Source organism: Acinonyx jubatus, chromosome B2 (genome assembly GCF_027475565.1).
Source record: "Acinonyx jubatus isolate Ajub_Pintada_27869175 chromosome B2, VMU_Ajub_asm_v1.0, whole genome shotgun sequence".
Classification (NCBI taxonomy): domain Eukaryota; kingdom Metazoa; phylum Chordata; class Mammalia; order Carnivora; family Felidae; genus Acinonyx; species Acinonyx jubatus.
The window spans coordinates 134739667-134763480 of record NC_069385.1 but is presented as its reverse complement, the minus strand read 5'-3'; the positions used below and the strand labels follow the sequence as shown (position 1 = coordinate 134763480).

Here is a 23814-nt window from a genome sequence, read left to right as displayed (position 1 = left end):
GATAGAGAAGATGTGGTATAGATATACATTGGAATATTATTTAGTCATATAAAGGATAAAACCTTGCCATTTGCAAAGACATGGATAGAGCTAGAGAGTACAATGCTAAGCGAAATAAGTCCTATGATTTCACTCATATTTGGAATTTAAGAAACAAACGGGAAAAAAGGTGAGAGGGATAAGCCAAGAAACAGACTCTTAATCATAGAGAACAAATAAGTAAATACCATAGTTGAAGAGACATCTAAAGAAAATAATAATAAAATTGTAATGGGATACCACTTTTTACCCCCTAGGATGATTGTAATAATAATAAAAAAAAAATTTCACATATTGAGGATGTAGAGAAATTGTATCCGTCAGACACTGCTGTTGGGAATGAAAAATGGCATAGCCACTTTGGAAAATAGCCTGTCATAACCTCATAAGGTTAAACACAGTCACTATATGATGCAACAGTTTGAATCCTGGATATATACCCATGAGAACTGAAAACTGGTTCACACAAAATCTCATACACTAATGTTCCCAGCAGCATCATTCCTAATAGCCAGGAAGTAGAAACAACTCAAACGTCCTTCAACTGATGAGAGATAAGAAAAAAATTGGTATATTCGTGAAACACAATGTGATTCAGCAATAAAAAGGTATAAAAAGTGCATGTAATTACAAGGTGGGTGAACCTTGAAAACCTCACCTCAGTGAAGGAAACCAGTCACAAATACCACATCCCTTATGATCTCTTCCTATGAAATGCCCAGAGTAGGCAAATGCGTAGAGACAGAAAGTAGATAAGGGGTTGTGTGGGGGTCAGGGAGTAGGGAGATTGGGGCATGATAGCTAAAGGGTATAGGGTTTCTTTTTCGGATGATGGAAATGTTCTAGAGTTAACTGTGGAGAAGGTTGCAGAACTCTGTAATTACAGTAAAAATCGCATTGAACACTTGAAATGGGTGAATTGCATAGTATGTGAATTACATCTCAATAAAGCTGTTTAAAAAAAAGAGGGGTGCCTGGCTGGCTCATTCAGAAGAGTGCACGACTCTTGATCTTGGGGTTGTGGGTTTGAGCCCCACTTTAGGTGTAAAGATTACTTTTAAAAAATAAACGTAAAAAAAACCGGGTAGGCTTTTGAGGTATGCCATGTTCTTTCATGGCTTTCCTTTACCACCAGGTCCTGTTTTGAGCTTTATTGTCCTGTCCTTTCTAGAATTAAGCCTGTCTGCTGGAAGCCTGCAGCTGGAACACAGGAGAGATGTGGAGCACAAAAGGAGGGAGTTCACCTCTTGTGGGAACAGGAAGCTCTACTTCGACACCCATGCCTTAGTGTGTTTACTCGAAGAAAATGGTAATCCTTTTGTGCCAAGCTCAATGCCACAGAAAAAAAAAACACTGTAAAATATGACTTCTCATGATCTTATCTAATTTCTCATATTACTCTTTGACTTGTAAGTCTACAGGTAATCTTTTGGTTACTCTGTGTTTTTTAAGTTCTTATTTTTTGCTTAAGGACATTTTCGCTTCATTGGTACAGTTGAGACTTTTCCCACCCGTTTTCTCTCTGTCTGAGAGAAGTGTATTTTAAAAAAATTATTTTAATGTTTATTTATTTTTGAGAGAGAGAGAGAGAGACAGTGTGAGCAGGGGAGGGACAGAGAGAAAGGGAGACCCAGAATCCGAAGCAGGCTCCAGGCTCTGAGCTGTCAGCACAGAGCCTGACGTGGGGCTCGAACTCACAAACTGCGAGATCGTGACCTGAGCTGAAGTCGGACGCTTAACTGACCGAGCCACCCAGGTGCCCCAAGAAGTGTATTTTTTATAACATCATTCTAGAAGTACAGCGTTCTAGATAAAAATTTAGACACAAGTTAGCAAAAGTCAGGAATGGTTCCTGTGACAGCTGTCTGTAGCATAGAAGGGGTAGCTTTATTACTGTGCATGATGTGTGCTTTGAAGACTTTTATGAAATTAAAATTTTCCTGAGCAGCAATTGCTAATAATTCTAACTTGTGGTGTTTTTAAGTAGTCTAATATTTTCCCTTCTTGCTGTTCATTAACATGAAAGGTAGCTCTAACATATATGACATTTACTGAAAGTGCCTTCAGTACATAGGTAACATTCTCTTTTATTTTTTGTTATTATTTTTTAAATGTTTATTTTTGAGAGAGAGAGAGAGAGAGAGTGTAAGTGGAGGAGGGTCAGAGAGAGAGTGGGGACAGAGGATCTGAAGCGGGCTCCAGGCCCTGTGCTGACAGCTGTGAGCCCGATGTGGGGTTCGAACTCACAAACCATGAGATCGTGACCTGGGCTGCAGTCTGACACTTAACTAACTGAGCCACGCAGGCGCCCCACATTCTCTTTTTGTCTCATCTAGACGGACACACCAATTCTCATTCTCTGTACTGTGACCCTTTACTACACTGTGTGGCTGTTTCTCCGGGCTACCCTGTGCTTCACTTGCCCAGGACATGCGATGGTGTGAGTTCTGCTGTGCTTGGGCAGGGGAGTTAGAAGTTCTGGGTTCAAGCTCTGCCCGGGGCCCCGCTGCACAGCCAGGCAGCTCTGTCATTCTTCCCAGTTTCCATCTCTTCATCTCATCGGTAGCGTCAGCACAATAAGAATTCCGAAGATCCTTTTGAGAATTAAAGGAAATACTGTGTACTTGAACGCACTTTGGAGAAACGGTCAAGCACTGTATCATAATTTTCACCACTTTGCTTCTCAGAGTTGAAACATTAGGCCCTTCTTTCACCAAAGTGTCTTTCAGCTCAGAATTTGGAAAAGAAGAGCATAAGTGAGAAGAGGGGCATAAGAATTGTCTTGATAAGCAGAAGGCTTCCTACTTTTTCCTTTTTTGGATGGACCTCGTGTTCTTGCATTGAAAGTAACCCAACTTAAAAAGACACGTTCAAGATAATGGGGAGGTTTCGCTCCACACAGGTGCGTGGGGTTGGTGAGGAAGTGTCACAAATTTTGCTAAGTGGCAGGGTAGCTGCAGTGGCCTCGAGATGGCCTCAGAGCTACGTCCCGCTAACAGGTGCGGTTTACTTCCCCTCCCCCCGCATACAAGTCGATTTAGTTAGTTTTGATAAATAAAAATTGTTCATGTTCAAAGTGTCTTATTCCGATGGATGTACTTCCTGCTTTTCTTGTTTTCAAACCTTGACCCCTGAGTGTTTGCATCTCTCAAGACCGGTGTTGGGAGGTACCCACTGCAGTGTATGTAGGCCACGAGGCCTCTTAGAGGAGCGATATGGGTCCTCGATGCCGTAGGGTGAGGCCCAGAGGGACCCGTCCAGGAACACCCCACCCTCTGTCCTCTTCTCCGCGGCTGTGTCTCCTGCTTGAGAGAAGTTCCGTCCGTCTTGCAGCTTCCCTGACTCTGATGGCGTATTGGTCTGTCCTTCTCACAAAACATTGATTTGTACCTGGTAACCTGGCAGGTTTTTAGGCCTAACTTCTGCTTTTTCTTATCCCTTTCTCCTCCCACAGCTGGCTATAAATTATAAGGTTGTGCAGTTGGTCATCAGCATAAGTTCTCCGGTTTCTCTTTCTCTTTTACTCATCGCTGCCAAACTAATTATATTTAACTGGGAACCTGTCATAAAGTTTCAAAACTTGTGAGACGCATTTTCATTTTCAAAAAATGGGGAAGGCAGAAAAGAAACAACAAAAAAACTGTCTTGAATCCCAATACCCCAGAGCTAAACAGCATTAACATTTTGGTGGGTAACCTTTTAGATGATTTTTCTAAATGTGCATGACCCACGTGTTGAAAATTTGAGGATTTTGAGTAAAGTGAAGGGAGTAGGTCTTTGGAGGTCCTTTTTTGTTTCTTTCAAGTCTTTGCCTTTGGTTTTTAAAAATTTTACTCCCATGCTTCGTCTGATCCAAATTGTATCCGTTATAACTTTATTCAGAGTGCCTTTAATTACAATAATCAGTAGATTCTTCCGTAGTTCTTATGGCTGGAAGTGTTTAATAGAAAAAAAATTACTTTCCAGGGACTTGGTTTTAAGCATTTTTATTAGGATTTCCAATGTGAAATGTAAATTACCGTCTACAGTTATTGGAAACAGTAACACTGCTGAGTTGGATGTTTATATAATTTAATTCAGTATCATTTACTGAGTAGCACCTGGCCCCCTCTCCACAAGTAACCCAAGAGACTTGTAGAGGAAACATAAAAGAATGATTTTGTCTTTTTAACATCAAATAAATTAACAGCTGAATTACTAGTTATCTTTATATGGTCAGTGATTTGACGGATTTATGCAGGTTATAAAACAGTTGAACTTTCTTACTTAGGTAAATTATTCTTTACTAACATGTACATTTTAAAATTCAGGAAAACATGTCATTCTAGAAAATGTAGACGACACAGAGAAAAAGAAAAATTACCTAGGGTCTTTGTTAAATTACAAAAGCAGTAAACTGCATCTGTAATTTTGAGTCTTGCTTTCCTTCCCTTGACCCCACACTTCAGGCTTCCTCTTTGTCATGAGACATTCTCTGGAAACATGATTTTTGACAGCTGGGTGGGATGTTAGAGGACACCAGCCCAACCCTTTATCTTACTTGGGGAAATAGACTCCGATGTGTCCTGCTTGTCCAGAGTGACAGATACATCACAGCCCAGGCTCTGGTCTCCTCACCTCCTGCCACACTGGGCTTTCTGAATTCACTTTCTCCCTTTCTTTGCATTGTCTCCCTTTCTGTGAAGGGTTTTTTTCTGGGTTTGGTTTTGTTTTGTTTTGTTTTCTGACACACGGAGTCTCCAGAGTGTGACTGTCTGTGTGTGTTCGCTTAGGGTTTACCACCCAGCAGGCAGAAATCACTGTCTCTGCGTTGGTCAAGATCACCGATGCCAATATGGAGATCGTCTACAAGGATATGGTCACCAAGATGCAGCAGGTTAGTTGGGGCACTGTAGCAAATTTAAAGTCTGAAGCTGGGATGTTATTTGTGATATATATTTTTGGATAATATTCTATTGAAAAGCATATGGTACTTTTTTTTTAATTTCTTTTTTTAATGTTTATTATTTTGAGAGAGAGAGTCAGAGCACGAGCAGGGGAAGGGCAGAGAGAGGGAGACACGGAATCGGAAGCAGGCTCCAGGCTCCGAGGGGTCAGCACAGAGCCCGAAATGGGGCTCGAACTCACGAACCGTGAGATCGTGACCCGAGCCGAAGTCAGTCACCCAACCCACTGAGCCACCCAGGCACCTCTGAAAAGCATATGGTACTTTTAACCAGTAGTTGAGAGGCGAATGATTCCAGTGGCATAAAAGATATTTATTTGAAGCTCTTTTGTCCACTATTGTAGAATCGTGCTGGAAAACTCACTAGGCTTGAAAACAGACTGTTGCAGTCCACCAACCATACGCAACAAATGGCGATCTGGCCAGCACTGTGGCGGCGTGTTCGTGAGCCCCTGGCCCTCAGACTGCCACCCTTCTAACCGTGGCACGCTTGATGATGATACTGGACTTGGTCTTTACCGTTTTCCTTTCCTCATTAATAGAGCATGGCCTCGCTGCGCTGCTTTTCTCACGTCCGCGTTCTTCTGGTTTCTGGCAAAGATGATACCAGGTAGGAGGCGGACGTCCTAGGCCCGCCCAGGTTATTGATATGTTTTGTTTCTCTCTTCCTAGGAGATCACTGTTCAGCAAATCATGTCTCAGATTGCTAATGTGAAAAAAGATATGGTTATTTTGGAGAAGAGTGAATTTTCAGCCCTCAGAGCAGAAAATGAGGTAACACTGAAGAGCCCTTCATCCTTACAAAATAGTATCGAGACGTTGAGACCCAACACGCAGAGACAAAGTGCACGATAGACGTGTCTTCACCAGGTGCCCGCTACCAGTCAGGTCGAGAAGTAGAATGTTACTGGGACCCCAGAAATCTGCTGACCCCCACCCTGCTAGGAAACCACTAGCCTGGCCTGTGGCACCGTTGGCCAGTTTTGCCTTTTCCAGAACCTCATCCGGGGGGAGCATCCATTGTGGCTTGCAGCAGCAGGTTTTGCTCTTGTCCACTGTCTGTAGGGTCATGTGAATGTGCCACATTATTTTCCTGTGACGTACAGGAGATTGACCCCTGAACAACGTGGGTTGGAACTGAAGAGGTCCACTTACACAGTTCAGTGAATGTGTATCCTGTTCCTTAGGATTTTCTTTACAACATTTCCTGTTCTGGGGCACCTGGGGGGCTCAGTCTGTTCAACTTCCGACTTCAGCTCAGGTCATAATCTCACAGTTGGTGAGTTCGAGCCCCATGTCGGGCTCTGTGCTGACGGCTCAGAGCCTGGAGCCTGCTTCCAATTCTGTGTCTCTCTCTTTCTCTGCCCCTCCCCCTGCTCACACTGTTTCTCCCTCTCTCTCTCTCTCTCTTTCTCTCTTTCTCTCTTTCTCAAAAATAAACATTAAAAGATTTTTAATAACATTACCTTTTCAGTGGCTTACTTTATTGTAAGAAGATAGTATATAATACAGATAACGTGCAAAATATGTGTCATGTTATTGGTAAGGCTTCCAGTCAACAGTAGGCTATTAGTTAAGTTTTGGGGGAGTCAGAAGTTATATGCAGATTTTTAACTGTGTGCGGGTCAGCGCCCCTAACGCCTGCGTTGTTCAAGGGTCAAGTGCATATTAAAATTGTTTCCAAATTTGGGTTCTCTTGACCAAGTGGTGCTGTAAAGAATCCCGTGGTTTGTAAAGTGCGACCCGTGCTGTGTTTGCATCCTTCCTTTTGTTTTCAGTCCTCGTTAGAGTTCCGTAGAGGAAGTCCATTTATTACCGGTTCATCCTAGTCTTGTAAGAAGCCTTCTAGCAAAAGATTCCTTCTTTTGCTAGAAAATGGTAAAGTTTGAAACTCTCACACTTGTCCTTGAAATCAGCTTGTTTGAAGGCAGAATTCGTTCAAAGTTGAAGGAGGTATTAAAGAAAGCAGGGCCTCTGGAGGCAAACATGTATGTTGAAAACAATTGCATTATTGATTTTATGTAACTTTCGAAATGAATTAAAACTGATCTCAAGACAGGCACACGCGTGGTCTTACCCTCCTGGCCTGACAGATTTCTGCTGCGGGGGCTGTGCGGGTCACATTTCATTCTGAATGCGGCGAGGTTCGTGTTCAATGAGAAAAGAATCAGGAAAACTCATGCACATACGTGTCCTGATGTGTGTATTACCAAGTTTTGTGTATTTTTTTTCTAACCTTCTAAGTGTACCCTTGACTTTTTTTTTTTAATGTGTTTTTAGAAAATAAACCTCGAACTACATCGGTTAAAACAACAAGTAATGGTAAGATCCTCACTCCTGCTTTCTTGTTTGCACTTACATAAACGTAGTAATAAATATAATGTCAGAAGCCCTTTAATTCTATGTTAATTATTTGTGTAATATGTCTCAGAAGTACACATTGGAAGATTTAGCTAAGAACATAGTCACGGAATAAGTTAGCGATGTCTGTAACCAAATTCGTTAAGAAAATTGTGTTCTAGGATGAATCGGATGAATTAAGTCATTTTTAGGTTAAAAAAATTCTTAGGTAGCCACTTGGAACCTCTAGATCCTCTTAGAAGAGACTGGCCTTGGAGAATTACCTGTGGTTTTAAATGCTTACTGTGCCAGCCAGAAAAAAAATGATTTTTTTCTTTTTTAAGTGGAAAGGACATGGATGTTAAGGAAGAAAAGGTTCTGGTGAGTGTCAGAAAGAAGGCTTTATTTAAACCAGAATTTAGTATTTTCCTTCTTTGAGCCCAACTCTGCTTTCCAGAGTGGTCCAGGGAATGACTTTTGCCACGAATTCTGTAAAGAGATTACACTGGGAATCTTGAGGTTAAAGGCAACAGTAACCCCCCCTGGACTGACTTGATCATAAAAGGGGATTGTTTGTGTATACGACTGGGGACTCCCAAGACAAGGCTGAGTGCAGCCATGGCTTGGCCAGGGACGGTCCTTCTGTCTCCGTATCTCTGAGAGCCCCTGGCCCCACCCCGTGCCTCAGCCTGTTGGCTCAGGAGAGAACCAGCAGGGTCACCATTCTAGGCTTCGCACCCCAAGGTTCCCCTTTCTCACTGTGGACTTCTTTCTTTCTTTCTTTGCCCTCCTCCTAGGATGAAGTGGTCAAGGTCCGGACAGATACCAAACTAGAGTTCAATCTAGAAAAGAGCAGAGTGAAGGAACTGGTATGTCCTTTCTTTAAAAACCGAGTGCGAATTCATTTCTCCGCAGGATGCGTACTTGGTCAGGTCTGAGTTTATTTACAGCTCAGCAGTGCTGTCACACACTTACCCAGGTATTGTTGGTAGGCAGTTTTCGCTTTAATTCTGTTTTTGGCTTACAGCTTAAATTTGATGCTTTCCAAAATGGCATTAAAATGCAAATTTTGGAGGGATGCCTGGCTAGCTCAGTCCGTAGAGCCTGTGACTCTTGATCTCAGGGACACGAGTCCAGGCCCCACATTGTGTGTAGAGATTACTCAAAATCTTTAAAAAATCTTAAAAAAAAATTTTTTTTTAATTAAAATCTTGGTCAAATCAAGTTTGAATCTTATTTCAGAGAGACTAAATTATGTGTTACTTAAATGTTACCAAAGAAACCAAACTCAATCTCGCTCTATTTAATGTGACTTAAACCTCCACGGGTCCTGATTTCTCAAAAGTTAAGTTGATGATCTGTCTTGAATATTAAATTATTAATATCAAATTCTACACTGAAATTCAGGATTAAAAAAATATTTCCATGTAAGCTTTTTTTTTTAAGTTTATTTTTGAGAGAGACAGAGATGCAGAATCCAAAGCATAGTCTTTTTTTTTTTTTTTAATAAAGACATCTTAATGACTTTATTGCATTGTTTTGAAATACAAATTCTAAATGATTCTTTAAGTTATGTTAAATTGAAACTTTTAATTAGGAAAAGTAGTTGTATACATTTGTTACAAAAAAGATACTAGAGTAAGTAAGCCGACTAGTACTCATACAGCAATTTGTGGGATCACATACGGGGACCCAAGAAAACTGGAAATACAGTTCTGCTGCCCTTGCTTTTTTCAAACACGATGCAGATAAGTACTTTTTCCCCCCTCAGAACTTTCACAGTAATACTTTTTGAAAAGTTTATTATATTATAATCGACATATACAGCATTATATTCATTTCAGGCATACAAGATAATGATTTCATATTTGTATACATTGCAAAACCATCACCACTGTGAATCTAGTCACCATCTCTCACCATACATTGTTACAAAATTTTTTTCTTGCCATGAGAACTTTTACGATCTGTTCTCTTAGCGACTTTGAAATATACACTATAGTACAATTACCTGTAGTCACCATGCCTTACGTTACATCCCAGGACTTACAGTGTTTACGACTGTAAGTCTGTACCTTTTGACCCATTTCACCCACCCTGCAGCTCCCACCTGTGGCAGCCACTAATCTGGTCTCTGTATCTGTTAGCTCAGGTTTTGAGGGGTTTCTTTTTGGTTTGGGGGCAGTTTTTTAGATTCCACATGTAAGAGAGATCATACAGTATTTGTCTTTCTCTTATTTAATCACCCGAGGTCCATCCATGTTGTCCCCAATGGCAGGATTTCCTTCTTTTTATGGCTGAGTAATATTTCATACACACCCATATATACATATACACACACACCACGTTTTCTTTTTTTCTTTTTTCTTTTTTTTTGACGTTTATTTTTGAGAGAGAGAGATTGCACAGGTGGGAGAGAAGCAGAGAGAAAAAGAGGAAGACAGAATCTGAAGCAGGCTCCAGGCTCCAAGCTGTCAACACAGAGCCTGACGTGGGGCTTGAACCCGCGAACTGTGAGATTATGACCTGAGCCAAAGTCAGATGTTCAACCATCTGAGCCACCCAGGCGCCCCATACACACCACATTTTCTTCATTCACCCATCAGCGGACACTTACCTCTTCCACGTCTCAGTGATTGTACATAATGCTTCAGTGAATATGTTCTAATAAAGATACATGTTGAGTTGCCTCTGGCGATTTTTAAACCATCCATCTTCTTCAGGCTTTATTTCAATTTGATAGCAGTAGTTAGGTAGCGTCTTTATTCTTAGGATAATGAGAAATAGGGGGTGCAAAGCATTTTTCACAAACGGAACCGGATACACCTGTAGAAACTGAGTATGCACATTTGTCCATTGACTTCGTGTTTTTCACAGTCTGTAACCAAAATGTGCTGCAATGATAAATGAAGCCAGTACTAAAATGCAAATAGGTACTTAACTTTATTTTAGAACTGTGTCTGGATTTCAAGAGTTGAGCTGAGCCTTGTTGTCCAAAATAATTATTAGGCCCATGTCACCTGTCTTTCTTGTCTTAAAAAACACGTCTCAACCATGAAGATTAAATCACCTCCTCCCACTAAAATAGTTGACAATCATTAGCATACAATTAGTCTCTAGAAGAAGAGAAACTCTTTTAATTACATTTGTCCCTGTGGGTTATGTACCTAGCAGAAAATCTGAATGCACTTGATTTAGCCCATAGCTAACCAGGTGGGGAAGAAATACATCTAGGAGATGGGAAGGTATGGGATTGATAAACATGGGCTAAAGCCAGTGAATTTATGTGATTTATTAGCCCAGCTGAGAAATGGTTCTCAGTAATCCTTAACTTAGAAGACTCTGAAATGCAGGACAACCGTATATACTGTTTCGCAGCTGGCATGGATTCAGTGTGCATTGGGGAAGATGAGTTATTTGACCCTCCCTTTCCTCGTTTAATAAATTTATCATTCTGGGCCGCCTGAATGACTCAGTAGAGCATGCGACCCTTAATCTCAAGGTCATGAGTTTAAGCCCCACATTGGGCGTGGAGCCTACTTAAAAAATAATAGTAATAAAATTAAAGTTATAATGCTGATTCAAAGATATAACTGGTGGCACTTCCAGCCAGTTTCAAAAGCAGTACAGCCTATAAGCTGCTTTGGGGTGCAGGAAGATGGAATCCCATAGAAGTTATTCTAAAATCCATGGCCATGTCAAGATTTAGGCTTTTCTTTTCTGTTTAGTCAAGACTGACTTAGGGAAGACTGGAGCCCAAGGTTTGCAGAAAGATCCAGTCCACCCTGCCCTCTTGTGGTGATTTGATGCATAGCTCTTTCCTTTTCTGAAACCTTGACATACAAAGAGGCGATGAGCAGTCTTTGGTCCTAGGCTATTCCTTGATTTGGGGTTTTGGGTTTTGTTGGTTTTTGGTTTTTTTTTGTCTTCTTTTTCTTTCCTTTTCTTTCTTTTTTTTTTTTTTTTTTTTTTTTTCATTTCTGGGCATCACTGTTTTCATACTCTATCCCCCTGGTATTGCCCGGGGAACATTTTATAGCTAGAACGTTTCTAGATACTAGAGCATTGATTTTCTCTCCTATAACAATGTTAATTTAGTGACGAATTAAAAGCCAATTTTTCACTTAAATTATAGGTTTTCATTAACTCAGTTAAATCCTAATGCCCATTGCTAAGGTGGTATGTCTGAATTTGGTCTCAATGACAACAAAATTGCACTAAATCTTTGCATAAGCATTAATAGCCAAAGGCAAGATACCATTTTGATTCTGGGTAGTGCTAGTCTGTTCCTTTATTAACACTGGATTGTGACAACACCCAAGTGGGTTGTTGTTGTGTAATTAAAACCAACATGTGATGGTTTGTGCATTTCTTGTATCGATGTACTTAAATTGTATCTTTAGGCAGCATGTGCGTCACAGAATAATACTCTTTGAAACTGTTTTTCCCCCAACTTTATAAAACTCCTATCTTTGTCTAAGCCTCAGCTAGTGACCAATTGTGTAATTGTGAAGGGATTGCTCCCAAACTACATCCTTCCCCACTTTTTTCAACCCTCTCACAACCAAGAGGCATCTGACTCAGCAGCCATGCAGATTGGTCCCCTAGTGTGAGGGGCCTAATGACATCACAGCGAAGCGAGCACAGGAGCAGGGGAGAGAGGTAGGGGGTGACAGGGTGATGAAAGGAATCCAGATACTGGAGCAGTGAGTGGCTAGAAATCAGAAAGTTGAGCAAACGCATCTACAGGAGAGGGGCTAGCAGCAGAGGTGATCTCTAGTGTTCTGTGTTCTTGGAAGTACGGAGAATGCAGAAGGAGGAAAGGGAGAAAGGAATAAATCAGAATCTGACCTGGATTACATGTTTGTTTCAGTATTCGTTGAATGAAAGGAAGCTGCTGGAAATGAGGACAGAAATGGTGGCATTGGTAAGACATGAGACTGACTTTCCTTGATGGTTGTGTCCACCTTTGCTTCATCCCACGCATGGTTACTGTCATTCGTGATGTGTCATAGGGAGGATGCACGCAGGCTCAGCGTCCTAGGGGTTTTCTTTTCAGTACACATGAAATCACCACCTGAACCACTTCTAAGTGAACAGTTCGATGGCATTAGGTACATTCACATCATGACACAACCATCACTGCCGTCCATCTGCAGAACTCTTGACCACCTGTAGAACTGAAACCACCTGCTACACGCTAGGTCGCCATTCCCTTCTCCCCTGTTCTACTCTCTGTCTCTATGGATTTGACTACTCTGGGGACCTCATGGAAGTGGAGTCATACGGTGTTTGTCCTTTTGTGACTGGCTGGCTTATTTCACTCAGCACAATGCCCTTAAGTTCATCCGTGTTGTAGCACGTGTCAGAATTGCCCTCCTTTGTAAGGCTGAATAATATCCCATTATATGGACGTGCCACGTTTGGATTATCCTGTCCGTGGACACTTGGGTTGCTGCCGTCTTTTGGCCACTGTGAATAATGCCGCTATGAACGTGGTTGGACACGTACCTGTTGGAGTCCCTGCTTTCAGTTTTTGGGGTATGCACCCAGAAGTGTGGAGCATCCTGGGGATTTTTTTTTTTTTTTTTGCAGTTAATAGAATATTTGATTATCTTAATGAAAGTTTAAATCTCAGTGACTGAAGAATAAGGAGTGGAGATTTTTTATTTTGTTTTTGAACTTAGGGCACGCATTACTTTATTTCCCTCCTATGTTACTTGGGACCTCTGAAACTCACAAGACGCTTCCATCAGAGAATAGAATATTCCTCCAGAATATTTTCTACTCATCCAGGCATTTATTTCCTTACTCATTCCCTGAATTGTTAACCATAAGGAACTACAAGTGATCCTTGAACGATAGAGAGATTAGGGACTCTCCCATGCATCAGAACTCTGCATATAACTTGTGACTCCCCGAGCACTTCACCACCAATAGCCTCCTGTTGACCGGAAGCCTTCCCAGTAACATCAGTAGTCAGTACGTATTCTGTGTGTTGTATGTATTGTATACTGTATTCTTACAATAAAGTAACAGGAATATTAAAGGCCCTGATCAGTGCACATAGTGTGAAGATAGAAGAACAGAGAGCAAAGCCCAGGTCTCCTCAATCTTACCCCAGCTTTCTCTCCGACTGCACCCTGCTGGGGAGGGTCCCTAGGAGGGAGCCATGGGGACAGAGGTATCCCAGCTGGTCTAATGCTGTGACTCTCTGTTTTAAAAGCATGCCCAGCAAGATCGGGCTGTCACCCAGACCGACAGGAAGATAGACACTGAGGTCGCTGGCCTCAAAACCATGCTGGAGTCGCACAAGCTTGATAACATTAAATATTTAGCAGGTAAGCTATTTTGTGTCGAAGTCGTTCAGAACAGCTGAAAATACATAGAATTTAGAAAATAAGTCAAAGATGTGCACTTTGTTGATTCTAACACATTTTTTTCACATTTTAACGTCTCTGAAATTAGAAGGCACCTTACAGTTTGTAATAGATGGATCATCATACCGTAATTTGCCTTTTTTCCCCTTAGTAGCATAGTGACGTGCTTTACGATGGTCAGAATCTTAAATTTTGTAAGTTACTCTCATTGAACAGTCGTTACTTACTTGAAAACTTTTTTAGTGAAATTCAAGACAGAACATTTTATGGATGGAGTAAAAGGCTTTTGAACTGTGATCTCTCTGCTTCAGTTGGTCCCACTCCCTGTGAGGAGCTATTTTGGTTTTGTAATTTTTGAGCCCGAAGAGGAAATGAAGACTCACGTGTGAATATAATTAGCCATCTGTTGCAACTCCGATTTAACGTTTTGGATTAATCAGTATTTCAAGTTTCTAAAGCATTTAGAAGTGGAATTTTGTTCGTGAAGGTTTAAAGGGTGTGTCCCTGTAATATACATGTATTTTGTGACCACAGAATTTCTGTGATTCTCAGCTTTCATTAAAAAGTTTTGTTGAATATGGGATAATTTGTACTTTGAAGATGATGATTTGAAGGAGTGGAGGGGTTTTTTTTGTTTTTTGTTTAACGTTTTTATATTTATTTTTGAGAGCGTGCAAGGAGGGGAGAGGCAGAGAAAGGGGCGGGGGGCACAGAGGAGCCAAAGCAGGGTCCACACTGACAGGAGTGATCCCAATATGGGGCTCAAACTCACGAACCATGAGATCCTGACCCGAGCCAAAGGCAGACGCTCAAGCGCCTCAGCCACCCTGGTGCCCCAAGTAGTGGAGTGTTGTCGTGGGCAGGTGTCTCGTGGAATGTGGCACATTAGCAGACGATCTGAGTTTCTTGCGTTTGTTCATTGTTTTGCTTGGTGGGTAGGTGGATAAACAGCTGTGTTTTCTTAATGAAAAGTTGTTCCTTAAGTAACTGTTAACTAATACTATGTTCGATTTTTTTTTTTTTTTTCTTACAGGGTCTGTATTTACGTGCCTAACAGTAGCTCTGGGATTTTATCGCCTGTGGATGTAATAAAGTGTCTGTTTAAAGAAATCCTTATCGTTCTGCCTTAAGAAAACCGGACTGCTGTCCTTCCCCGCCCCCTCCCCCATTTCCAGATTTTAACCCTGGTTTCGATTTAACATGTATTATTTATTTTATGCAGAGTATGGACATATGACCAAGGAAAGGAGTCAAGAATTTCATAATTGTTCCTTTCGTCTTTTCTGTCTAGTTGGCTTTGTAACGCTGAGCGGTGGTGGACAAAGCGTGGGAGACCCCGCTCAGCTGGACCAGTGAACTTGGTCTAACCTGTGGGACATATCAACAGTAAATATTTGCGTAATTCTCCACAATTTTAAATCTTTTGTCAGAGGACGTGGGGGTCTCCGCGTCTTCACTAAGTGCTGAAGAATCACCGAAACTGAACCAAGAGCACCAAATCCTCTACCTGAGGACCCGGTCCTTCCCATCAGCCAGTCCCCACATTAGGGTAACTGTGTTTCAGGCCCAGTTGTTTGGGGTGTTAATGATTCCCCTCTCCTGTCCATCCAAAGCAGACTCTTCCTCTTCATTTCCATTGTCTTTGTTATTGTCATGGTTATTTTTTACGTGCCTTCCAGCTAGAAAATCTTGTTGCCTAACGAAGTTTTGTAATGGTACTGGGGACTCTCTTTTACCTCCCAGAGTGCTGGGTTTCTCTCCCACCCTCTCACTTAAGTCTCCATGATGTGAGAACCGTAAGGTAACTCCCATTTGTGGCATTGCCTACCTAGAAAATGCGCTAATTCTCGGCGTGGAAGTCTAGTTTGTGCAACACGGTCTCCTTCCTTCTGGTCTTCATCTGCTTTGCATGCAAGAGAACCACTCAGTTCTCCTTCTGCAGCAGTATCTAGATCTTTAGGTAGCAGATGCACTTTTTATACAAGTCTTTCTTTAATGAATATGCTTGGAAGTCAGAGAACCGTCATGCTGGCTCATCGTCCAAACCTGGGTCTATTCCTTTGGTTGTTCAAGACTTTCTTATACCTACCTTACCTCTGGTTTTTAAAACAAAGAAATGCCTACCGACAGGGTCCTTTTAGAGAAGCACGTTCTCATGTTATTTGAATGACTGATGTGGGAGAGGAGAAGCATTTTTAAAAGGAGGACACGGAGACCATGTTTTCCATCTCTCTCCACACGCGTGTGCACACGACCTGGTACGGTGGAGAAGACAAGTGTCGCTCAAACAGGTGGAATAAATCACCCACCATCACTGTTGGCAGACAAATTACCTTTGTCCTTTGGATGTCATTTCGAAACTTCCGGAAGTGTAAATCGTTGTCTTTTTTCAAAACATAGGTTTAGCACAGAGATTCTGAACTCCAAATAAGCATGAAAATCAAGTACTTTGGCATTGGTGGTATCAGTTTCAAAGTGAATGTAATGTAATTGTTTTCAGCTTGATCCAGAATTCTCTCAACTGCTCCATAAACTACCGTGGCAGTACGTTCTTCCCCTTTCAGGGACGGAGCCCCAGAAAATACTGCACATTTAGCAATTGCCTTAATTATTAAAGATTTAAGTAAATGACATCCCATTAAGACCACGTTTGCCACTACTTAATGTAGATACAACTTTCGTAATAAGAACTTGGAGAGAGGGCCTGGAGCGCAGACACTCCTCCAAAATTAAAAGAATCCCCAAGAGGCACAAGCACTGTAGGCAGTTACGTTTCAGAGCAAACAGTAACTCGTGTAGGTTAAAAACAAGTGAGGTGACCTTACTTCCCGGTAAAATATGTTTTTAAGTGGCATTCAGTGGGGTGACACTCTTTCATCTGCCAGAAAGTACTCCAAGTGCCATCCCCACTGTTTGCAGTAGTGGGCTGTGTCAGGCCCTGGATCCGGGGCCTTGGATTTTGCTCTGCCGTCATTTGCAGCACAGGACAGCCTCCCCATCCCCGCAACCTTGGGAACAACCAACTCGCCTTTGGGTGGCTCAGGTTGCGTGCGTCCGTGGAGGTTACAAGGGTTCGGGACCGTGTTCTCTTTGTTTGGTCAGAGGTCTTCTATGGGAAAAGCATATGGGCCAGAAATACAAGCATGCCCTCCCCTCTGCTGGCTGGCCCAGGCTTCTGAGAGCAGCGTGACGGTTCCCTGAACTAGCCTGGCTCAGAGGGATTCAGATCACTTGGGGATTTAGGCCTTCGCCTAATTTCTAATCTCAGAAGGGGGAGGATCCCCGGCCCAACTCGCAGGGAGCCCGTGTCCGGGCCCTGGGGAGTTAACCAGAGCTGAGAGCTGCCAACACGCCCCTGTGGGTACAGGTGCCTGAGCTATGCATGCCCAAGGCAGGGCATCGAACGGACAGGCTCCGTCTCCTTCGAGGCTGCCTCTGCATTCCTGCCTCCTCCCCCCTGCCCTGTTTTTTTTTTTGTTTTTTTTTTTTAAAGAACCTAAACTCCAAATCGACTCCTTTCCTGCTCCATTAGTAAGCAAAACCTGCCTGTCTGTACGGTTCTTTCCAGGAAATAGCAGTTTGGTCTCGGGGCCGTTCTTACCCCTTCGGCCGGTTTTCCAGCTTCGTCTCTAACAGAACCAAATCCAAATGTATTCATTTTTTCCCTCAAGTACGCCAAGGACCTCAGTTGAGAAGTCAAGTTCGAGAAGAAAGGCTTGACTCAAACCAGACATCTCGCTGGAATTTGTCTCGGGAACACTCTAAAAATAAACACCCTGAGCCACAGCGAGCATGTCCCTGCCTGGGTTGGCCCCGGCTCAGCTCGTGCCCTTCCCTTTGTAGCTGCCCTTAGTGACAGGAGCCTCGCTTCTGTGTCTCTCGGCCTCCTCCCCGTCCCCGCCTCTGCCTGTGCACTAACCATGTCAGCACCGGCCCAGCATTTCTCTTCCGCCCCACCATGCTCCGTCGAACCTGTCGCCGTCCTTTGCGAACGAATCTAGAACCCCCGTCTAGGAAACTTCGGCCTTAACGTACGTGTATCAGATTTGCAGCTTTTCTGACGCTGGAGCAAGAACGTGTTAAGCGGAAGCTATTCCTTCTGTATTCTCTGTGTTTGGGAACGTCGAGCCTTTCGTTGCGCTTCAATTTTGAAAATACCTGTCCTGCTGAAGATTTACACTCCCGTTCCTCTGATTGTAACCCAAATCATTTATTAACCTTTTCGTCACTCAAGCAAACACTCAATTCCATTTTATTGTAGAGTGGGCATAATATCTTTATTGTCTAAAGTAAGATATGTGATTGTTTCTGTGTGCCTACTTCTCATTCAGATTTTTCAATGAATGGAGAAGAACTAGAGCAGCCTGTGTCTGCACTGTATTTTAACTGTTACTCCCTCCAATTGTATAGGGTAATGGTGTATTACAAGAAAATCTAATACCCCCAAGATTGGGTTTGTATAGATGACAACCTGGGAAGTGCTTATTTGATTTACAAAATAAATTTTTTTATTATTCCAAAGAATCCGCATGCTTGTGTAAAACCCTTTACTTGTTTGAGGGGAAATGAGGTTTTCAAGCTCAAGTTTGAGAAGTATGAGTGTTAGGAATCCAAATCAGGCTAGCCTGAGCAAGAAGGAATCTGCCCTTTTAGCTCACAGGATCAAAGCTCAGGAGGGGCGAGACTCCAATGCCATCAGACCTCCTCTCTGCACCTCTTACCTCCCCTTTCTCTCCAGGTGGGCAAAACTCTCTCAGACCAGCTTCCTGGTGAAGAACCGGAAAGGCCCAGCACACGCCCCGAGGCTTGGTGATTGGAGAGCTCATTCCACTGGGACAAAGCCCGGAAGAACGTATCCAAAGCCTGCGGCCAAGGTGGCAGCCGAGCAGGAGGGTGCAGGGAGGGGTGCTGTGGTTCCTTGGGGCAGCTCCTTCCCTGGAGACCCGCTGGGCAAGCGTCCCAGCTCTGGAAGAGGGAGCTCTTCGCGAGTCACTGTGCAGGCAACCTTCAGTGTAACCGCGTCTGCATGCGAGGAAAGCAGACACCTTGGGAAAGCGGACCAGTGAAATAGCTGAGAAATTAATGTTAGGTACCTTTCATGGTCTCCAACCAGAAATCTACCAACGGTAGAGAGTCAAATAAACTGGACTTGAGGATGAGCCTTAAAGTTGCTAAAAAGCCTCCAATGATTTGCAGACTCGGCCTCCGTGTTTACAAAGCAGGTAAGGGGCGTCCATCCACCTGGTCCTGCTCTCACATGCACACAGTGCGGCAAAACGAAAGCCTTGGCTTTGCCTCCGGACTTTGATGTCCTCCAAAATAACGTTGCGTCGAAGGATGGCATTTTCCAGAAACAGCTTTCTTTCTGGAATCGAAGACTCCGCCTTTCCCCAGCCGAGCTCTGCCACGCATCGTACAGCCAGTGGCGTCTACCTTAATTCCGCAGCTTCCACGCGAGGGTCACAGACTGTGGGAGGCTGGGAGCTTTCGCAGGGGCCACCGCCACCCACAAGGATGTGGGCATCTGCACCTTAACGTCAACAGCTTTGGGTCGCCTCTTACATGTTACAAGTACGCGCACAACTATTTCTAGGCCAGCACTCTCAGGAGGAAGGAGTTGAGGCTGGGTTGGGTTTTTTTTAATGTTTATTCATTTTTGAGAGACAGAGAGAGACAGAGCATGAGTGGGGAAAGGGCAGAGAGAGGGAGACAGAATCCGAAGCAGGCTCCAGGCTCCGAGCTGTCAGCACAGAGCCCGACACGGGGCTCAAACTCACCGCAAGATCATGACCTGACCAGAAGTCAGATGCTCAACCGACCGAGCCACCCAGTTGCCCCGAGGCCTGGGTGTTTTATAAGGTCCTAATTTATATTTTTCTGTCCGTTTCATCCTCCCCGTCCCCTATCAGTTCATGATTTGGAAGCTTAGGATCGGCCCAGGGAGCTGCACTCCCAGTTGTAGCTCGGGCACTTCACTGTCTCTGGAAGATATTACGGTTCTTCCATGGCCACCTGAGAGCCCACGACGTCCGTCCTCCCAGGAGAGAAGAAACAGCTGCTGAGTGGCACCGTGTCCCTTACTGCACGAAAGCCAGCGTCTGTGCCCAACACGGAAGCATTTTTTTACTATTTCTTTTTTATAGTAGTTTGTGGTGTGTGAGCCTCACGTCATTCTGAGAGGCGGTGTCTCTGTGGTACCCGTGAAAAGGGGTGATGAGACGTCACGGAGAAAGGATGGAAACCTGCGGGACCAAGGTATTCAGCGAACCCATGAGAGCACTTACGAGTATTATTTTTTTACGTCGTAGCGATCGGGTGCTTTCAACGGCAAGTAACGTAAAACAAACAGTGGCTTATGCCAGATGACTTTTATAGCTTAATTGAGTCTAGAAATACAGGTGATCCTCAGGGTTGGGTTGGCATGTCAGTGTTGCCTTTGAGGATCCAGCTGTTCTCATCTTTGCATTCTTCCCTTCCTCTGTATGTTAGGCCTTCAGCTTCAGCCTTGGGGTTACGTGATCACAATATGGCTGCCACAGCTCCGGGCCTCATATCCGCAGGTGGCAGCATGCAGAACAAGAGAGAGAGCTCCAAAAGGGCTCTTCTCATAGGTGTCTCGCCTTTTAGTCAAGGCGAAAAGTGTTTTGCCTTTGCAGCCCTTCCGGTGGGAGGCGGACAAGGAAGAAGGAAGCTGGCAGTGGTTGTCGGCTTGGCATTCACAGCGTTGGTTAAGCGTGCGAGTGACACGGCCTGCACACTTAAAGAGAAGGAGATAATCGCTTCAAATGGACAAATTCACACGCAGACATATTTCTCAAAGCTCTTCCCCAATCTGCAGGGTTATAGATCCTCAGCTTTGCAGTATTATTTAGCAAAGCATGGCGTAACCCAGATACTGCTCCCTTCCCCTTAAAAAGAGCAGGGTAGGGGGGCCTGGGTGACTCAGTCAGTTGAGCGTCAGACTTTTGATTTCGGCTCGGGTCATGACCCCTGGGTCATGGGATCAAGCCCCACATCAGGCTCTGTGCTGAGCATGGGGCCTGCTGAAGGTTCTCTCTCTCCTCCGGCCCCTCTTCCCCACTGCTGTCTCTCTCTCTCTCTCAAAATTAGAGGGGCGCTTGAGTGGCTCAGTCAGTTGGACATCCAACTTCAGCTCAAGGCATGGTCTTGCGGCTCACGAGTTCCAGCCCCACGTCAGGCTCGTTGCTGTCAGCGTGGAACCCACGTCAGGTCCTATCTCCCTCTCTCTCTGTCCCTCCCCAGCTCCTGCTTTCTCTCTGTTTAAAAATAAATAAAAGCATTAAAAAAAAACCTTTTTTTTTAAGAAAGAAAAGTCCCTTGCATGTTAAAAAAAATTTAAATTAAAATTAGAAACAGAAAGATCAGGGTAGACTTCCAACAGGCATTGGACCCCTGGCGTCCTGAGGTTTATTTTTGCCTCGGTTGCCTTACGCTGCATGGCGAAGGCATGTGTCCCCCACTCCATTTGTCCTCCTCTGTTCCCAGCTTTCTGGCTTCTTCTTTTCTGACTCTCTCCTCTAAGAATAACTCAAAACACATATACTTGATCTGCAATTCGCAGGTTTGAGGGAAACATGTAAAAAAATCAGTCGACACCCGGTAGAAGTCAGGGTCGGCTATGGCACGCTTGGTGGCCATCAGGCTTGTTAAGGGGGTGGTGGACCCAGAAGGCATCGCCTTCTCCGCTGAATGTGGTGTCCTCTGTGGGATGCTGCAAATCACTGGCGTATCCAATCCCTTCACTCGGACCCTGGACAGGTGCCCCTGCAGAAAGTCTGCTTCCGAGGTGCGAGTACAATTAAGAAACAAGGTCAGCGTGCGTGAGAACCAAACAGCGGTTGAATGGAGCACGGCCGGTAACTTCCGAGTCTTCACCATTAATATTTATGCGAATGCCTCCCGTTGGTTATGAGCACTGCGCGTGCTAATAGACCAAAGAGTAGCAAGCCCTCAAAGGTTAAGAAAACTCTAAGGGAAAAAGTTTAAGGTTGAGAGAAGTCCATTAACTTCTTCCTGCCAATGAATAAACCCATGATTGTTTTGTTTTGTTTTAGCGGCAGAGGATCACGGTGTGGTTGCTCAACACCCGTTTTTCTAAGCAGATAATTTCAAAACCACTAATGCGATGAGTCAGGAGCCCTGGGTTCAGCTCCCCAGCTTGCCACTTGCCATGCTCCTGGGAAAACCATCTAAGCTTGCCAAGCCACGGTTCCCACATTTCTGCAGTAACAGCAGGAACAGTAACGAGAATGGGAATGATTATGGAGCATTTGTTTACCATATTCCAGGCACATTTCGAACGTCTTTCCGTGCTCGTTTAATCTTCATCACGTCCCTATGAAGTAAGCGCTGAAATAATCTCTTTACAGATGAGGAAATCAAGGCAGAGACCGTCGAAGTAATGTGCCCACCAGCGCCCAGCTAAGACGTGGTGACTCCAGGTTCAGACCCAAGCATTCTGACTCAAAGGAATACCTTTCCCTCGCCATCTCCCCAGAGTGCCAAGACACCAACACATACCAGGACAGGTTTATTTTTTAATGTTTTATTTTTGTTTTTAAATTTTTTAGTTTCTATTTGAGAGACGGAGAGAGAGTGACAGAGCACCAGCAGGGGAGGGGCAGAGAGCTGGAGACAGAATCCAAAGCAGGCTCCAAGCTGCGAGCCGTCAGCGCAGAGCCCGACGTGGGGCTCCAACTCACGAGCAGTCAGATCATGACCTGAGCCAAAGTCGAACGCATAACCGACTGAGCCACCCAGGTGCCCCCCATTGTTTTATTTATTTTTGAGAGAGAGCACACGTGAACGGGGGAAGGGCAGAGAGAGAAGGGGACAGAGGATCTGAAGCAGGTTCCACGCTGACAGCACAGAGCCCGGTGTAGGGCTCAGACCCACAAACCATGAGATCGTGACCTGAGCCGAAGTCGGACGCTCAACAGACTGAGCCACTCAGGCACCTGAGTCAGATGAATTTATTGAGAAAGATGTGGGGTCTTAGCAAAAAACAATAATTGCTTGAACAGCTAGGGTATAGATTGTAGAAGGTACGTACATAGATCATAGCAGGAATCCAGAAACTTCAAGGAAATGAGCATAAGCTGTGAAGGATTCTACTCTGCCTGCCCCTCGCATAAATCCCAGAGTGACTGTGAATGTTCCTCATTTTATTTGGGGGTTTTTGTATTAAAGGATTGATGTTGACATGAAGGCCACTGTCTAAGCCTTAGATTTATTCAAAGTTTAGGCCTTAAATAATTACTTACTATTTAGTTTAATGCCCTTTTTTTTGGTGGATCATTAAGTAGGGTATTTCATTTTTTTTTAAGTTTATTTATTTTGAGAGAGATGGCGGGGGCGGGGGGGGGGGTGCAGAGAGATAAGGAAAGAGAGAGTCCCAAGCAGGCTTTGCACCTGCAAAACCGACCTGGGGCTCAGACTCCTAAATCGTGAGATCATGACCTGAGCCGAAATCAAGAGTCAGACGCTCAACCGACTGAGCCACTCAGGAGCCCCATTTTAAGATTTTATTTTTAAGTAATCTCTACGCCCAGTGTGCAGCTCGAAACCATAACCCCAAGATCAAGAGTCGCACGCTCCCCTGACTGAGCCAGCCAGGCACCCCTAGAATATTTCGTTCTTAATCAACGAAGTCAACCATCTATCTGTAGCACTACGTGAGAAAAAATATATATATTATATAAAATATATAATACATACCATATATATATATATATATATATATATATATATATATATATTCAGTCACTTTTCAAAAGTTTTCCAGAAAGCCGGGCTACCCAAATCCTGACAGGGCCCTTGGAAGCATTCGCCTCTTTTCCAAATTCTGTTTCATTTGCACAAAACCCCTCTTGCCTGCTCTCAGCTTTCCATGGAAACTATGTATCTCCTGCTCTTCTCAAAGCTGGGCCTCAGATCTCAGAGAGATGAGAGGGAGAAGGGGCACACGGGAAGGGCACACTGGCTTTTCATCCCACCTTCTTGTGGGTTAAAAAAGTTACATTAAGAATAGGGGCACCTGGGTGGCTCCGTTGGTTAAGCAAAAGAAGGTCATGATCTCAGGGCTGGTGA

General features: G+C 43.9%; 1 protein-coding gene across 14 annotated transcripts in view; it reads left to right on the top strand.

Moving 5' to 3' along the window:
• MCUR1 (mitochondrial calcium uniporter regulator 1) overlaps positions 1–22932 on the top strand; it is a 30219-nt gene extending 7287 nt beyond the window's left edge. Inside the window, exons 2-9 of one of the 14 annotated variants that reach the window (XM_027040325.2) lie at positions 1211–1348; positions 4812–4915; positions 5657–5758; positions 7265–7306; positions 8122–8193; positions 12198–12251; positions 13551–13665; positions 22095–22932. In XM_027040325.2, coding sequence (XP_026896126.1) covers positions 1211–1348; positions 4812–4915; positions 5657–5758; positions 7265–7306; positions 8122–8193; positions 12198–12251; positions 13551–13665; positions 22095–22150 — 683 coding nt within the window. In that variant the 3' untranslated portion in view covers positions 22151–22932. Of the gene's footprint in view, positions 1–1210; positions 1349–4811; positions 4916–5656; positions 5759–7264; positions 7307–8121; positions 8194–12197; positions 12252–13550; positions 13666–14015; positions 18229–18442; positions 19838–22094 lie in introns of those variants that run through there. The other 13 variants (XM_027040327.2, XM_027040323.2, XM_027040324.2 and 10 more) reach the window with 13 other exon arrangements.
• Positions 22933–23814: the final 882 nt, after the last annotated feature.